This window comes from Polypterus senegalus, chromosome 7, assembly GCF_016835505.1.
Source record: "Polypterus senegalus isolate Bchr_013 chromosome 7, ASM1683550v1, whole genome shotgun sequence".
Taxonomy (NCBI): domain Eukaryota; kingdom Metazoa; phylum Chordata; class Cladistia; order Polypteriformes; family Polypteridae; genus Polypterus; species Polypterus senegalus.
In genome coordinates, this window is record NC_053160.1 from 15,735,571 (window position 1) to 15,755,001 (window position 19,431).

General features: G+C 41.3%; 1 protein-coding gene across 1 annotated transcript in view; it reads right to left on the reverse strand.

The window, feature by feature from the left end:
* Positions 1–19,431, reverse strand: part of LOC120532339 (diacylglycerol kinase theta) — a 280,803-nt gene that overhangs the window by 69,435 nt on the left and 191,937 nt on the right. The window contains exons 4-5 of the mRNA XM_039758242.1: positions 11,467–11,552; positions 6,167–6,292 (exon numbers count right to left, since the gene is read on the reverse strand). Coding sequence (XP_039614176.1) covers positions 6,167–6,292; positions 11,467–11,552 — 212 coding nt within the window. The remainder of the gene's footprint in view (positions 1–6,166; positions 6,293–11,466; positions 11,553–19,431) is intronic.

Genomic DNA, 19,431 nt, shown 5'->3' on the forward strand with positions numbered 1-19,431 from the left:
ACTCCATTAGGCTCATAACCTGGAAATTGCTCAGACCCCCAATGTTCATGCAGAAATACAAAGTCCCCTTGGGGATTAACAAAATATATCAAATCAAAAAAAAATGTTAAGGGTGGCAGCTTGATGAGGACACTCTGAAGGGACATCAGTGGCTCACTGACCAACAGGAACGTTTCAAGACTGAGTTTTATCCCATCAGCAATGTAGTCAAGTCACGTTTCTTGTCATGCGTATTCAGTACAATGAAATTCTCAGTTCATCGAGGTAAGTGTCTCCCATTTGATCTTCCACTAAGAGTTAAAACTGACCCTCTCCTCAAATCTGAACTATTCCGTCTTACTACATTATTATGTTTCATAGTCATTTTACTCGTGACTGTCTGAGATGTTAATGTAGGTGTTTCTCCCTTTCCTGGAGTAATGTGACGTTTTTCTGTACACACTGACTTTTGTACAGCACCTATAAAGAGGATTCACCCCTTGGAAGTTGTCACCGTTTTATTTTTTATACAACATTGAATTCCAGTGGGTTAAACTTTAGAAAATGTCACAGTTACAAAAGACCTCTGCAAACTGACAGAACTGTAATCAATAAGCACTTTTTTGATTTGATATACTTTATTAATTCCCAGAGGGAATCACAGCGCAGGGTCAGCCATTGTACAGCATCACCCCTGGAGCCGTTTTCAAGTTTAAGGGCCCAACAGAGTAGGATCCCTTCTGGCAGCGACAGGATTTGAACTGGCAACCTGACACCAGCACAGATCCCTAGCCACAGAGCCACCACTCCGCTCCTGTGATTAACTAATAGTGTTTTATATTTGTCATTTATTTAGGCCACTTTCCCAAGATCTGTTCTCACTTTGACATAACAGAGTCTTTTTCTGTTGATTGGTGTCAAGAACGACAAATGAAATTCACTGGGATTCAATCTTGCACGACAATAAAGTGTGACCAAAGAGGACGAATACTTTTACACATGCACTCTTTTTCTCTTTTATTTACTGTATAATTTCCTGTAACACTGAAATGAGATACTAATCATGACACTAGAGAGTGGAGATGTGTTGCATGTGGATTATCACACACATAACGTTATTTCACTGCCCTCTGAACATGTGACAGTCACGAGACTCAATAACCAACTGGTAACTTGTAACTGTACTGTAATGCTGGGGACACTGTGTGCTCATGGAGAACAATCACTTCACTGCCTTATTGCCTTCTCTGCCCTGTTTCTTAGAAGCATTTCTTAACAGGATTAGAGGGTCATCAGTGTCACACACGTAGAGAGCAGTGAAAGTCGTACTGATGAGCAGACACATGGAAACGACAGAGAAACTGCTGCCTCCCTTTAGCATTAACTTCGTTTGCGCCTCTGTCTGCACTGCTCAATGCTAATCTTCAGATCATCAGCACTTCGATAAAATGAATAGTGCAAACTCTACAGAACAAAGAAAGATAGATAGATAGATAGATATGAAAGACACTATATGATAGATAGATAGATAGATAGATAGATAGATAGATAGATAGATAGATAGATAGATAGATAGATAGATAGATAGATAGATTTGAAAGACACTATATGATAGATAGATAGATAGATACAGTAGATAGATAGATAGATAGATAGATAGATAGATAGATAGATAGATAGATAGATAGATAGATAGATAGTAATGACAGACACTATATCATAGATAGGAACTATACAACAGATAAGAGGAAAAAAAAAAGAAGCCTGCACTCAGCCCAAGAAGTTCACTAATCCTATTCACTTACAGTTTAATTCTCAAACTAACGCTGAGTCAAGCTTTGAAGATCCCTAAATCACTGGAGCACCACAGGCACATGGAATAAACTACCAAATAGTGTGGTAAACAGAAGGCCTTTAGGGTTAGGTTTAGGGTTAGACGTTCAGATCTCAATTTGAATAGGACTGGTGAGCTTCTTAGGCCTTTCTTGTCTAATGTTGTAATGTGTGACCACTGATGAATCCACAGGGGTGAGACTGGCCCACTCTGAGCCTGTATGGGAAAGGCACTATATAAAATGTATTATTATTATTATGTTAGTCACCATTATTTCATAGATTGCAGGCCTTGTCATACACACAGATGGCCACAAGATGGCAATACCTGCTCAGTGTTAATTTCATGCAGGCGTCCGCCTTTTATTCTACTTCTGCAATGCAATGTCTGCAGCTTTGCTCTTCGGGGCTAATCTGTCACTAAATGTAGAGGGGGAGGTCGATCCATGTCAAACTTAAGACTCACAACACGGAGATATGGACAGTCAGTGTGATGACACGCTTTACCCCCCACAGTCACACCAGCCAACATTATCAGAGCACATCAAAAGCATCATTCATGCATATTAGCATTTCACAAAGATGTGACCTGTGGAATGCCAGAAGGAGACAAGCCAAGCACAAAAGGAAAGCAACGGCTTCCATGTTTAAGTCCAGCAGATAATTTCTCTCATATTCAACTACTAATTACAATGAAAAATGCAGAGAAATGCAAATTGCAATGGATAGTTGATGAGCATACAAAAAAAAAAAACGTATCTTGTTGCCTGTGTTTGAATTCACTGTCTGGTCATGGTCTGTGTAGGGGCTGCATGTTCTCAATCATCTGCATGGGCTTTTCTTCAACATTTTAACAGATGTGCCTATTAGATTATGGCCGATTCTAAATTTTGATTCTGTGTGGGTGTGCACAGGAATGGGACCTGTGATGGACCTGCACCTGTTATGGGGCTCTCTTGGTTCTAATGGTGCTAAGATAAACTCCAAACTCTGACTTAGATTTGAACATTAGAACATTAGAAAAAGTTAAGACGGGACATTTAGCCCAAGAAGAAATACTTCCTAATGTTTGTGTGAAATTTCCCCTTAACAAGTTTCCAACTGCGTCCCTGTGTTCTTGATGAACTCATTTTAAAGTCATCGCCTCGATCCACTGGACTAATTCATAATTTCTAATTTTAAACACTTCAATCATGTCTCCTGTTGATCTTCTTTTACTTAAACTGCAAAGGTTCTGCTCTTTTAATCTTTTCTCATAACTCATCCCCTGTAGCCTCTGAATCAAGCCTAGTCGCTCATCTCTGGACCTTTTCTTGAGCTGCTATGTCCTTTTTGTAGCCTGGAGACCAAAACTGCACACAGTACTCCAGATGAGGCCTCACCAGTGTGTTATAAAGCTTGAGCAGAACCTCCTTGGACTTGTACTGCACACATCAAGGCGCTATATAACTTGACCTTCTATTAGCCTTCTTAATGACTTCTGAACACTGTCTGGCAGGTGATAGTGACAAGTCCACTACTTCTTCTTCTTCTTATTTTTCGGCTGCTCTTCTCTGGACTTTCTCAAGTGCTGCTATGTCCTTTTTGTAGCCTGGAGACCAAAACTGCACACAGGACCCTTCCAAAACACTGAGAAGCGTCAATATATTTTGGTCACATGACCCTAATAGTGCAGTCACCTCAACACCTTTTGTTCTATCCTGATTATTACACAATACTAAATCCAGGCAGGCCTCACTCCACATTGGTGCTTTAACATCCTGTGTTAAAAAACAGTTACTGATTACTTTTAAAAACTCCTGCTCTTGTGCTCTGCTATTTGCAAGGTTACCATAGTAAATGTTATAGTTGTTGAAGTCCACTACGACTAAAATATCCCACTGTAAACTTGCCTTTTTAATATTATTAAATGTTGCGCATTGAAATTACTGTTTGCATTGGGGGTCTACAGCAGACTCCTAAAATAAGGCCTGTATCCCTAGTGCTTGCCAGACGAAGCCAGTCGTCCTCACTAAGTTGGGGCTAAGAAGAAGACTTGTCTATAACATCTGCTTTACACAAACAGCGACCCCCCGCCTTAATTTTTTTGTTCTGTGTACCCTTCCTAATAAATATGTACCCATCTACAGTATGCTATACTCATCCCCATCTTTGTTATTTAGCCAAGTTTCTTTTATTGCTATAATATCATATTTATGCTTAGCTACACACAACTCCAGCTCATTTGATTTATTTTTGATACTTCGAGCATTAAGACAAACTATTTTTAATGTGTTTCTTACTTTACTTTGCACTTAAACTTCCATCCATCCATTATTCAACCCACTATATCCTAACTACAGGGTCAGAATTAGAATTTTCATTGCTATGCATATTCAGTTTTACACCATTGTTTGCCCCCTCATATACAATTCTAAATCTGGCCTGTCCTAAACACCCTGCTCCCGCATTCCCTAATTCAAACAAGTCTTGACTAACCTACTGATACACATTCCCAAACTCCCTTTTAACTAAAATGTCACCCGTCGTGGCAGAACAGGTCCCATCCCATCAGAATGTCATGTTCTGCTTTGATATTGTATTACATTCTTGTTAGCGACATGCCATAAATGGTGCTGATTTTGGTATACAGTGCCTGGAAAAAGTATTCGGACCCCTTCACCTCTTTCACATTTTGTTATGTTGCAGCACTGTGCTAAAATTATTTAAATTAATTTCCTCCCTCATCAAACAAAACTGAATACCTCAGAATGATAAAACAAAACCAGGCTTTTAGAAATTTTTGCAAATTAACGAAAAATAAAAAAGTGAACTATCACCTTGGCTCAAGTACTCAGGCCCTTTGATATGACACTTGAAATCTGGCTCAGCTGCATCCCGTTCTATTGATCATTGTCGAGATGTTTCTACACCTTGTTTGGAGTCCACCAGTGATCAGTCATTTTAATTGAGTGCACGTGATTAGGGCAGGCACATGCCTGGCTATTGAAGGTCTCACAGCTGAGCAAACAACCAAGTCATAAGGTTGAAGGAATTTCTAGCAGGGTTTAGAGACAGGTTTGTGCTGAGGCACAGATCTATAGAAGGATACAAGAAATGTCGGCACCACTGAAGGATCCCAATTGTAAAGCGAGTTCCATAATTCCTAAATGGAAGACGTTTGGAACAGCCATAATTCTTTCTAGAGCTGGCCACTTGGCCAAGCTGAGCAATCGGGGGAGAAGGGCCCTGGCAAGAGGGGTGACCATGAAACCAGTGGTCACTCTGGCTTAACACCAGAGAACTTGTGTGGGTTTGGGAGAAAACTCCAGAAGGGCAACCACCACTGCAACACTCTACTAATCTGGGCATTGTGACAGAGTGGCCAGGCAACTCATGAAACCCTGCATGGAGTTTTCAAAAAGGCACTGTCACACACATGTGATTAGGAGACAACTGAAGGGCCTGAATAATAGTAATTCCATGCCTGACCAGGGGGCGGCAGGGTGCTCTAATTCTCTCTCTCAATTCCTTACAGACCATTCTTGTAAAATCTCGCCCAGTTCTGGGGCAGCCAATGATGTCATTTCCGGTTCTGGCGCTGCTGACGACGTCACTTCCGTGTTCAGGCCCTGATCACATCACTTCCTATCCTTGCATTTAAAGGCCGCCATTTTAAGGCAGCAAATCAGTTCTGTTTTGGACTCAGTCATGTGAACATGTCTGTTCTGATTAATCAATTTTGCAGCCAGGAAATATTAATACGGATGGCTGCCCCAAACCTTTTCAATGAGTCTTTGTTGTTCTTGTGACAGGACTCTTTGATTATGAGAAACAAGTTTAGCTTCTTTGATACAACCAAGATTGAACAATTTGACCTCAATTCTAAATAATATGTCTGGAGGAAACCATGTACCTCTCATCACCTGTGCAATACCATTCTAACAGTGAAGTATGGTGGTGGTAGCATTATGCTGTGGGGTTACTGGGAAAACAAGCAGAGTTAAATGAAAGCAAAGCAGTGCAATGTGCAGAGATATCCTTAATGAAAACCTGTTCCAGAGTGTTTTGGACATAAGGTTGGGACAAATTTTCAACTTTGAACAGGAAAACAACCTTAAACGCAAAGCAAAGACAACACACAGGAGCGGCTCAGAGACAACTCTGTGAATGTCCCTGAGTGGCTCAGTACAGAGCCCAAACTTGGATCCATTTTGAACAACTCTGGAGTGACCTGAACATAGCTGTCCACCATCAGTCTCCATCCAACCTGACACAACTTGGCAAGATATGCAAGAAGAATGGCAAGAAATCCCGAAAAACCCAAGAGTGACTGTCAATGTGTTAACCAACCAGAGGAAGGAATCAGACTTACTGTAATTCCACACCATTCACATCTCATCCCAGACAACACTTCAGAGGAGCCGCAGGTTCGTTTACAGACTTCACAGCGAGCACTTGATGACAGGTTGCCTTCCCTCCAGTGGTGATGATAAGTATCCTTAGAAAGAGTTGAAGAAAATCAAGGTGAGAAACAAATACATGACTAAGACATCCTCAGACACCGTTGTCCTGGTTATAATGTCATATTGGCCTAGGGTGGCATATTATTTATAACTCATACATAATAAATACATACATTCTCAAAAAATTAATTAATTAGAAGACTAAGGCCAAAGATCTTTTCAGCAGATCTGATTTTTTGCTCTTGACTTGTGATGGATGAGCTGACAGCAAACTCGATGATGACTGTGTAGAACTGAATCTGTGCCATGAACTAAACACTTCCCAAGCACAAAAGTATCCCAAAATAACTCAAAAATGCCAACTAGATGGGGGATCCGTCAAATCCTGGCTAGAATCTTTACAAATGAAAATATTTATTGTTGCAAAAATGCTCTGTGGCAGAAAATAAGATCATAGGAGCACACAGGCAAAGAGTTGCCTGAGATGGCAAAGAAAATCCATGGCAGACAGGACTCAATCACTAATCCAAAACAGAACATAAGGTCAAAAATCCACCACCACGAGCAAATTCTCAATGAACCCCAAGGAACTGTGGGTTTTCTTCAGCCTTTATAGGCCCCACCTCTTGGGGAACCACCCACAAAACACAAAGAACATAGCAGAAGAGATTTTGACATACAGAAAGAAAATAATCAAGAAAGCTATCATAACAAAAATGAACAAAATAAACATAAATGAGACCTCTGAACCCCAGCCATGGCTGAAACATAACAATCTGAAGCTCTTGTGGTAGACTGAACCGTCTCAACTGCCACAGCAAGTTGATCTGCTGCTGGGCCTTTTTTTTATAGATAGATAGATAGATAGATAGATAGATAGATAGATAGATAGATAGATAGATAGATAGATAGATAGATAGATAGATAGATAGATAGATAGATAGATAGATAGATAGATAGATAGATAGATAGATAGATAGATAGATAGATAGATAGATAGATAGATAGATAGATAGATAGATAGATAGATAGATAGATAGATAGATAGATACTTTATTAATCCCAAGGGGAAATTTACATAATAGAATCTATGTTGGTCTTTCATCCATCTCTTGCCTGCAGATGGTTCAAAACACCACTGCTCAGCTCTTGACAGGTACATGAAAAATGATAAGACGTTATTCCTATTCTGGCTTCCAGTCCATTTTCAAATTGATATTAAATTTTTTACTGTTTGTTTTTAAGTCCTGGAATGGGTTAACATCACTTTATCTCCCAGACCTTGTGCAACACCACACTCCGGCAAGGTCACTTAGGTCTTTGGAAGAAATGCTGCTGAACGTTCCCAGATCAACGTTGAAATGAAAGGCACCATCACTTTACATGAGGACTGCACTTACTTCAGCTTCTTTAAAATCACGTCTTAAAAACTCATTTTTATTCTCAGTCTTTTAATTCTCAAACAGGTTTTTGATTGGTATTCCTATTTGTTTTATTGTTTTTATGTCAGATTTTAATTTTTTTTTATTTATTTATTTTTTAATTTTCCTTGTACAACATTTTGGTCGACATTAGTTGTTTTTTAAATATGATTGATGAATGAATTGACATTGACATTTATTAGCTATGTATGCACTCATAGAAGGAATTTGACTCCCATTTTTTGATTTTGGCTCCTTACATATCGCTACATGGACACAATTGATAAGTACACACCAGCAGAAAATGCAAACTTAGGAGTGCAAAAATACACCCACATAGTGCAAGGCAGTGTAAGAACTGAATGAATGGCGCAGTTAAGCACTCAAAGTCAATTGCAAGATATGTTTTATTGCGGGGAGCGTGTGCTGTTAGCCAGGAACAGCCCAACCAAATTAACCCTTTATGAGGTGAAGCTGTGGAAAGAAACTATTCTTATTTCTGATTGGTATAGTTAAATCTGTAATGTATGCCAGAAGAGAGAATTTCAAAGACATTGTGGTCTGGATGTGAGGGATCAGTGATGATTTTCCTATTTCATGACTAGGGAATGGTACACGTTCTGTAAGGAGGGAAGACAAAAGCCAATGATCGTTTCAGCAGACCTGATATATTTAGTTGCGGATCCAAACCACAAACCACACTGTAATGGATGAGCTGAGAACAGACTCGATGATTGCTGTGTAGGACTGAATTTGCAGCTCCTGTGGTAGACTGAACTTTCTTAGCATCTGCTGCTGTGCATTTTTATAATAGAATCTATATCAGTCTTCCACGTCAAGTCCCATGAGCGTTTGGTTCCCAGAAATCTGAAGGTTTCCACAGCTGACACATTAATTATTAAGTATGGTGAGGACCTTGCTGGACTAGAGAAAAAAAAAAAACAACTTCAAAATAGATCTTTAATTCATCAAGTCGCTAGGACTTGAACTTGATGGAAGCTAACTAACTTAACATGGTGAGAGAAGAGAATACTGGGGGGCTCCTTGTAATGTCCATAGTTATCTCCATATGCATGAGCACGTTTAGCTCCCAATTTCTCTCACCACACCAAAGGGCCACCTGCTCAACCTCCCGTCTGTATGCAGACTCATCGCCATTGGTTGGCTGTGTCATAAGCACATTTGAAGAGTTTGACTGAGGGATCCTCCATTGTGCAGTCATTAGTAAGAGCAGTGGAGTCAGCACACATCCTTGGGGGGCACCAGTGTTAACTATGCGGGAACTACAGTAGAGTTTCCCCAGTTTCATCTGCTGTTTCTGATTTGTCAGGAAATTTGTGACGGATGAAGCCAGGGACAGAAAACTGGATGATTGTATTCAATTCTGAACAGAAGCCCAGGGTTCTCAAGGAGTTGTAGGATGTAGTGCAGATTCAAACTGCCTGCATCATTCACTGACCTGTCTGCTCAGTAGGCAAACTGAAAAGGGGGTCCAACAAGGAAGCAGTGATAAGCTAAAAACCAGCTTCTCAAAGGCTTTCAAAGACAAATCTACCAAACCAGCTATGAAGAATCCCACCACTGGGATTGTGACTAATAGATATATGTATGTAAACTTCTGATTACATTTTCAGAGTAGTTCCTAGATACTGCAAGTTCAAATGTGGCAGGTTTTCTACCTACAAATGACTCAGCATTACTTACATTGTTAATCTTTTACTAATTACAAATATGAATGGTCATCAAATGAAGCTTAAAATGTTCTTTATTTCTCAGTCATTATCAATAGTTCATTACTGAATGGCGCAGATCCTCATGAGCTAAAACTGTCAGTTATCAGGCCATTACTTAACAAGGTAGAGTTAGACCTACATACGCCGAGTAATTAAAGAGACTCATCTCAAATGTACTCTTACTCTCTGAAATACTCAAAAAAGAAGTTGACATGCAGCTTCAGTCTCACCTTACATGTCACAATTTATCTAAAAAATTTCAGTCTGGCTTCAGCACTGGTCATAGTACCGAAACAGCACTAACGCGTGTTGTAAATGACATTCTGATATTCTCTCCACGGTGTTTGACTCCTTTGACCAGTCTATTTTATAATGCAGGCTGCACAATGACATTGACCTCACGAGCGCTATCCTTGCTTGGTTTAGTTCTTATTCATCAAATCACTACCAGTATGTCCTGGAATGTGCAGACAGTACTCCATTATTTCACTACAAAATTAAATATGGTGTCCCGCAGGGCTCAGTCCTGGGACCTTTACGGTTTTCACTTTATATGTTTCATTGGGAACTTTCATTAGAAAACATAACACTAATTTTCATATGCAGATGACACCCAGTTATACCTTTCTTTTATTGTCTTTCAACACAGATAAAACAGAAATTGCAGCTATTGGAGAGAACAATGCTGACCGCAACAACATTCTGTCACTCTTTAACTCAGCTGGAATCACCATTAGTTTTTCTGAATCAGAACACAATGGAGTCGTCACCTTTGACAAATCGTTCAAAACACACATTACAAAAATATCCATCTTAAAAATGTTTGAAGACTTTTCTAAATATACTGAGAAATTCATTCGTGTATTTATTTCTAGCAGGATTGACATCTGCAATGCATTAATCACTGGCTGTTCCAATCATTCCTTCTGCAGCTTTCAGTTAATTCAAAATGCTACAGCAAGAACTATTACAAGAACAAGAAAGTACAAAGAGAGAACTCCATTTCTCAAGTCCTTACACTGGCTCCCAGTTAAGTTCATGGCTCATTTCAAAATCTTCCTTTTAACATACAGTATACAGTAATGCCTTAAATGTTTACTTATCTGAGGTAGTCATTACTTACAAACCAGAGCGCACATTAAGATTTCAAGATGCCGGCCTGCTTATGAGTCCAAGGATTTAAATAATATAACAGTGGGAAGTCAGGCTTTTAGTTACAGGGCCCCGAGGCTGTGGAATGATCTGCCTGCTACGATAAGAGGTGCCCCTTCAGTCTCAGCCTTTAAATCTGGGCTGAAGACTCACGACTTTAGACCAGCATACCCTGACTAGAGCTGCTGATTAGCTGTCCGCACTGCATTTCTGTTTGTTAATCATTTGTACAGAATTATAAGTAATGCAATATTTTTAAACCTTTACTATCCCTCCTCTATTCTGCTTCTCTTCTCAGTATCTGGATGTGGCACTTGGTGCCACTGCTTTACTGCCAGGCTGCTCTCCTGTGTATGCGAAAGTCATTTCAGATAAAGAAGCATTGGAATCATCAGACTGAAAGATTCTCTCATCAGATTGGACAGCCAGCACAGACTCCACTACAGAAAACCCAGGAGTGGGTAGGCAGCCAACTGGCTGAGGTCTTCACGACTTTGACTTTATTTTTGAGTTTCTCTTGTACAATTTTAATCTCCACCATTGTTAATTGGCCATAGTTCATCAATTAATTAATGGATACATGTTTTTGGCTTCCAGTTATGTTTAAATCAGTACCTTGTTCTCTGTGTGTTTTAACAAATCTGTATTTATATGTGCACCCGTTCTGTATTTAGCAATTAGTATAATCTAATCTTGTATTTTAACAATGAATTGTTCACAGTGCTCTGCGCCTGCATTTAATGAAGAGCACTTAACAAAAAATAACTTGCATTGTATTGTATTGTTTGGTTAAGAGCACATCTGCCCAGTCAGCCACTTTTACAGAAGGCTCAAAACTGCACTTGTTTATGTGCGACTCTTCTTTGATGCTCCTGCACATTAAACAAGCTAAGTCACACTTACATGATCTTGGTGGCCATCGTGGTTACACTGCCGGCAGTCACTGCAGCTGAAGGGAGCACAGTCCACATGCACATGTAGCTCACACACTGTGAAGACAAAATAAACAAACGTGTGAGCGCTCGGCGTTTGTCTTCAAGAAACGGAAAAGTTCTCAACTCTCCTGCTCACACAAATACACAAAAGAGCAACTGACTTGACCAAAAATAAGCCAAGAGCTTCTTCTTCTTTTTTTTTTTTTTACAATGAAATGTGCCAAAATAGAAAACCACACAGGGAGGAAAAGGGTTATGTTTTCCCAGTGAAGGTAAAGTCACCACATGAAAACATATATGCAAGAGTAAGAATATATGAACATCAGGAAAAATGGTGGAAACACTAAATTAAGTCACAGTGTGCAACCAATAAAGGTGCGGCCTACCACAGCACAGGATCTCCAAGGAGCTACAATTCTGCATCACTGCTCTGTCAGCAAGTCAGTTAACTCATGACTTCAGGTTCACTTTTTTCGGTCAATGTCTCAGGAACAAAGACATTTTTTCTTAAAAGTAACATTAAAAAGCTATAAATTAAAATGCGATACAATAACAGCCAAAATGTAAGCTGTTTTGTAGGTCTACAGGTAGTCTTGATGCTTGTGAGCCCAGGTTGTCACACCTGCGTAACTCAAGAAATCCAGTTGTCGTCTCCATCAATGACATTCAAGAATCTAAAGAAATTAGCTTTCCCTATCAATACTGACTCACCGCATTTAACGTTGATGCTAAACATTGAATGATTTTTGGTAATCCAAAGCATCCAAATATATTGATCAATACAAATTAGGAGATGAATTCAAAGTAACCAGCTTTCTCCATCAGAACTGATCTTGCAACATCTAAATTACACGAAGCACTAAAAATAAATGATATTATGTGGTAACCAGGGGGTACACCTGCCGCCCCGACGTGACACAAACTGTCAGAGACACCAGTTTTGTCCAACAAAAGTCCCTTTATTTAGGGAAAGGAAACCAGAGCAGTCTCCGAGGAATGATACCTGCAGTAACACAGTCCTTTTCTTCCAGAGCCTTGTAGTCCCCTTCCTTCTCCACACCTCATAGGCGATCTTCATCCACCTCCTCCCGATTCAGGCTCTCTTCTGTGAGGTAGCTGGCTCCTTTTAAGCCGCACCCAGGAGAACTTCAGGTGGCTCGTTAGGGAGACCTGGAATTACTCCCAGGTGCGGCGGAAGCCCCAAGTAGGTCTCTGCAGCTCCTCCTGCCAGTATCCCAACAGGAACTCAACAGGGCTAAGCCGACCAATACCAAGTCCCATATAGCCCTGTGGGACTCCGAGAGGCTGTTACACCCCAGGGACTGCCAAACAGCAGTCCGGGGGAGATAACACCCTTTGTAAGTCATCTCCCCCTGTCATCCTGGTCAGGTAATGGCACCGGCCGCCATCATTCACAATGACTCTTAGCAGTCCCAAGGGTTCAATAATGTCCATCAGCTCTAGTTAGCACTCAGCTCTTGAGAACTAAACACACCCAACTGTCTCCTGCAATACTAATTTGGAGACAACTTTCTCGATTCCAAAGAACCTGGCTTTCCTCTATTGGCACCAATTGAGAAATGATTTGAAATTTCTCTGAATCTTTATGTCCTCATCTATGGCCCTGGTGGCATCCCTGGAACCCAACAGGGCTAAGCCAACCAATACCAAGTCCCATATAGCTCTATGGGACCCCGAGGAGGCGTTATACCCCAGGGGGACTGCTAAACAGCAGTCTGAGGGAGATAACACCATTCGTAAGTCATCTCCCCCTGTCGTCCCGGTCAGGTAATGTCACCGGTCGCCATCATTCATAATGACTCTTAGCAGTCCCAAGCGTTCAACAATGTCAATCAACTTTAGTTCGTACTCGGCTCTTGAGAACTGAACACATCCAACTGTCTCCATCAATACTAATTTGGAGACAACTCCAATTCCAAAACACCTGGCTTTCCTCTATTGACACTGACTGAGAAATGATTTGAAATTTCTCTGAATCTTTATGTCCTCATCTGTGGCACCTTCAGATATCTTTACCTACGGACCCCTAAGCTTTGTTTCACATTTTGTTAGGTTGTAATCAAATGCTAAAATTATTTAACTTCCTTAGTGTTAAACCTGAGCGTCGCTCCAGCTGTAAAAACAGTACTAAAAGCGTTAGTCCTAAGCATTGCTCGGGCAACTGTATAGACGCACCTCGCATAAGCATTAAACCCAAGGAGTACTCGGGCTGTAAAAGTGCCAACAGAGTTAATGCTGAGTGTTGCTCGGGAAACAATATAGGCATGTTTTGTGTAAGCGTCAGGCCCGAGTGTTACCCGGCTTCTCCTAGCCTCATAACGGCGTCTTGTCAGAAACGTTTTCCATCTGCTCAGGTGTTGCACACTCTTGAAGGTGATACAGGCAGTGATGACGAAGTGAATCTGTCTTCAGGCAGTGAAATTGAAATGGACAGCAAAATCGAAAGTCATTCTGATGAATCCGAAAGTGACACTAGTGTCAATCGCACATGTGCAATGCGCCGTTCAAAAGATGATCAGTCTGGAAAGAAAATCCACAAGCAATAACACTACTAGTGTCCTGACTGTGATGCTGGACTGCATAACTTCATTGTGCTTCTAGATATACCACAGAAACAACAGATTTTCACAGCATATATGCTATTAGCATTTTTTAATTATTATTATTTTTATCGTTATTATACTTTTTACACTTCTGACTTTTAGTGTTTTGTGCGTTTTACAGTACAAAGCTAAGATTTAATAGATATGTAACTTTTCAAGCCAAAAAAAATTATGCAACTCTATTACATGTTTTTTCAAGAAGAAATGTAACGCTAAGGAAGCTACATTAATTTTTCCCTCATCGAATGACACTCAGGACCCTCAGAATAACAAAGCAAAAAAAAAAAAAAATTGAAATTTTAGGATTTTTTTGCAACTGTATTAAAAACAAAAACTGCAATATTTCATTGACACAAGTATTCAGAGCCTTTAGTATGGACTTTGGCAGCAATTGAGTTTAAGTCCGGACTCAAAAACATTCAAAGAGTTGACAATTTCACCACTCCTGTGTTGTTTTTGCTTTGTGCTTAGTGTCATTGTCATGTTGAAAGGTGAACCTTCTGCCCAGTCTGAGGTCCAAGTGCTCTGAGCAGGTTTTCATTAAGGATATCTCTGCACTTTGTTCCATTCAGCTCTTCCTCAACCCTGTCTAGTCTCAGAGTCCCACCTTCTGTTAAACTGCTGTCACACACGTGCGCATGGGAGTAAGATGCAGAGACAGGGATTGATGAATGGTACTAATATCTTTTTTCCCTTTTCCACAGACCACCAGAAGGAAAGACCAGTTAAGACTCCGCCAACTTCTGTGGTTCCTTTACACCCTCCTGCAGACCTTATTACTGCCTGAGATCCCACCCCTTCCTGTCCTCTGCCTATAAAAACTCGACTCTTCACTTTATTTGTCAGTTCTCTGTTCGTGTAGTGTACTTTACTAGCATTATCTGGAGTGGAATCCCCAACACTTTATCTTGTCTTCTTGTATTTTCTTTATACTTCCCCAGTGTATGATGTTGGCACCACCAGGTAATGTGAAGGTAATGAGTGGCTCACGGTTTTGTGTGAGGCTTAGAAGTGAGGCCAAACAGTTCATTCTTGGTGTCATTAGACCAAGGGATCTTGCTTCTCACTGTCCAAGAGACTTTTAGGTGCCTTTTTGCAAACTCCAAGTGGGTTTTCATTTGTCGCTTGGCCAATCTGCCATAAAAACCAGATTAGTTTAGTGTTGTAGTGATGGTGGTCTTGCTGGAAGTTTATTCCATCTCTCCATACAAGTTCTCAGGAGATCAGCCAGAGTGACAATCAGGTTCTTATTCACCTCTCCTACTAAGGCCCGTCTCCCATGGTTGCTCAGTTTGGCCACGTGGCCAGCTCTAAGAAGGGTTGTGGTTGTTTCAAAATTCTTCCCTTTAAGAATTATGAAGGCTACGGTGCTCTTAAGAACATTCAATTTTGCAGACTTTTTTTGGTAGTCTTATGTCTCATCACAATCCTGTCTCTAAGTTCTGCAAGCATTTCCTTTGACCTTGTGACTTTGTTTTTCCTCTGATACACATTTTTCAAATGTGGGAACTTCTATAGAAAGCTGTGTTAATGGAAGGGAGTTAGGACGGCAGCTACAAGATGAAAGTGTAAGGGCACTGTGATTAAAGATCCATGATCAGAGGGACGTGGCCAGAAATAACAATAGCATTGTACTTGCAAGATTTGATAGTGAGCAATAGTAACTGTGAGTAACTGTGATGCACTGGTGAGAAGGGATATGCTCTTGAGTTTGGACCTAAAATCTTCATGGATCTGATGGGTTATGATCCATTTCAAACTGTGTGATTATTTTTGCCGAGTTAGATGTTATCACCACTATAAATGAAGATCTACCCATGTTAGAATTTAAAACACAAAGTCTCACGTCATAATTTTATAAGTGTACACATTAGGACGCAAATACATTTTGAAAGAAGTCTCTATCATCTACATTAGGTGTGTAGATATTTATCAAAATTACTAAAATAGATTGAAATAAATTACCGATCACCATGACATAGCACCCTTCAGGATCAGATACTACGTCTGATACTACAAATGAAATTGTTTTGTGTATTAAGATTCCCACACCTCTTCAGTTTTTGTTATTTTAATAAATTTGCAACAATTTCTAAAATCCTATTTCTGCAATGGCTTCCCTTAAAATTCAGAGTTCATTTCTAAGTCGTGGTTCTCACTTTCAGAGTCCTACACGGTCAAACGTCTAGATAGATAGATAGATACTTTATTAATCCCAAGGGGAAATTCACATAATCCAGCAGCAGTATACGGATACAAAAAACAATATTAAATTAAATAGTAATAAAATGATGTAAAAAAAATAACTTTGAGTAATGTTAGCATTTACTCCCCTGGGTGGAATTGAAGAGCCGCATAGTGTGGGGGAGGAACGATCTCCTCAGTCTGTCAGTGGAGCAGGACAGTGACAAAAGTCTGTCACTGAAGCTACTCCTCTGCCTGGAGATGACACTGTTAAGTGGATGCAGTGGATTCTTCATGATTGACAGGAGTTTGCTTAATGCCCGTCGCTCTGCCACAGATGTTAAACTGTCCAACTTTAATCCTACAATAGAGCCTGCCTTCTTAACAAGTTTGTCCAGGTGTGAGGCATCTTTCATCTTTATGCTGCCACCCCAGCACACCACCGCGTAGAAGAGGGCACTTGCAACAACCGTCTGGTAGAACATCTGCAGCATCTTACTGCAGATGTTGAAGGATGCCAACCTTCTCAGAAAGTATAGTCTGCTCTGACCTTTCTTACATAGAGCATCAGTATTGCCAGTCCAGTCCAATTTGTCATCCAGCTGCACTCCCAGATATTTATAGGTCTGCACCCTCTGCACACAGTCACCTCTGATGATCACAGGGTCCATGAGGGGCCTGGGCCTCCTAAAATCCACCACCAGCTCCTTGGTCTTGCTGGTGTTAAGGTGTAAGTGGTTTGAGTCGCACCATTTAACAAAGTCTTTGATTAGCTTCTGGTACTCCTCCTCCTGCCCACTCCTGATGCAGCCCACAATAGCAGTGTCATCAGCGAACTTTTGCACGTGGCAGGACTCCGAGTCATATTGGAAGTCTGATGTATATAGATTGAACAGGACCGAGAAAGTACAGTCCCTGCGGCGCCCTGTATTGCTGACACAATGTCAGACCTGCAGTTCCCAAGACGCACATATTGAGGTCTGTCTGTAAGATAGTCCACAATCCATGCCACCAGGTGTGAGTCTACTCCCATCTCAGTCAGCTTGTCCCTAAGGAGCAGAGGTTGGATGGTGTTGAAGGCGCTAGAGAAGTCCAAAACATAATTCTTACAGCACCACTGCCTCTGTCCAGGTGGGAGAGGGATCGTGTAGCATATAGATGATGGCATCCTCCGCTCCCACCTTCTCCTGGTATGCAACTGCAGAGGGTCGAGGGCATGGCGGACCTGTGGCCTCAGGTGGTGAAGCAGCAGCCGCTCCATGGTCTTCATCAGATGTGACGTCAGAGCAACAGGCCGGAAGTCATTCAGCTCACTAGGACGTGATACCTTTGGGACTGGGGTGATACAAGATGTTTTCCAAAGCCTTGGGACTCTCCCTGTTCCAGGCTCAGGTTGAAGATGCCTGTAGAGGACTCCCCAGTTCCAACGCACAGGCCTTCAGCAGTCGTGGCGATACACCATCTGGACCCGCTGCTTTGCTGGCACAAAGTCTTTCAGCTCTCTGCGCACCTGGGCAGCTGTAATTGTGGGTGGGGATGTCTCACCTATGCTGGTATCAGCAGAAGGATGGTTAGAGGATGCAGTACTCGAGGTGAGAGTGGGTTACTGTGATCAAACCTATTAAAGAAGTTGTTCATTTGGTTTGCTCTCTCCACGTCTGTCTCGATGGTGGCACCCCCTTGAGCTGCAGCCAGTGATAATCTTCATCCCATCCCACACTTCCTTCATGCTGTTGTTCTGCAACTTCTGCTCCAGCTTTCTCCTGTACTGCTCTTTCGCCCTGAGCTGAACTCGGAGTTCCTTCTGCATGCGCTTGAGCTCATGCTGATCACCACCTTTAAAAGCCCTTTTCTTCTGGTTCAAAAGGCCTTTGATGTCACTTGTAATCCATGGCTTGTTGTTAGCATAGCAGCGTACTGTTCTTACTGGAACTACAATGTCCATACAGAAGTTGATGTAATCAGTTGTGCATTCAACAGCCTCTTCAATGTTCTCACTATGTGACCCAGCAATATATCCCAGTCTGTAGTTCCAAAGCAGTCTCTCAGAGCCTGCTCTGCCTCAGGGGACCACTTCCTGAATGAGCGTGTGGTTGTAGGTAGCGCCCTCACTCTTGGTTTGTATTGAGGCTGAAGCAGAACCAGGTTATGATCTGCTTTCCCAAGCGCAGGCAGCGGGGTGGCGCTGTATGCGTCTTTAACGTTTGCATACAGTAGGTCGATAGTCCTGTTTCCCCGAGTGTTACAATCCACATACTGGGAGAAGGCAGGTAATGTTTTGACCAACGTCACATGGTTAAAGTCTCCAGAGATTAGCACAAGTGCCTCAGGGTGCTGCGTTTGTAACTTAGCAACTGTGGAATGGATGATGTCACTCGCTATCTCCGGTTCGCTTGAGGGGGGATGTAAACAATAACAACAATCACGTGTCCAAACCATCTGGGCAAGTAATAGGGACGCAGACTTACGGCCAACAGTTTGATGTCCCTGCAGCAAGTGGAGATTTTAACGTTTACATGTCCTGAGTTGCACCATCTTGTATTGACATAGAGTCTACCTATATTGCTTAGCTTGTACTACATCCAGGGTCTTAGAGGTCTTCTATTCAGAGTTTGTTAGCTGCCCCACACACCAGACTTAAGACTAAAAGTTATGGAGTGTTTGAGGCTGTGTCCCTTAAATTGTGGAACACTTCTTCCTGTAGACATGAGATCAGTGGACACTATGGACATTTCAACGGTGATCAATAGAATGGAATGCACCACAGCCAAATTTCAAGTGTCATAGCAAATGGTCTGAACACGTGTGTCAATATATTTCAATTTTTATCTAATATATAATGCTCAAAGTCTGTGTGTGAATATATGTCCGGTAGAGAAATCCACACCCTTGGACCTCTCTGCCAAAATTTGCACAGTTCAAGATTATAGACTATGTCCTGACCCAAATTTATTATTGTGATTTATAAATATTTCAACCATGTTAACGATCATAGACTGCACTGTGCTGGAAAGGGAATTTATGGAAATAAGGTGTGCCTTCAGTACCATCCAGCCATCCCTGTTAAGGAGTAAGCTCTGAGAAGTGCAGGGGGGTGGGCCTATGGTGTCCTAGAAAATGGACTA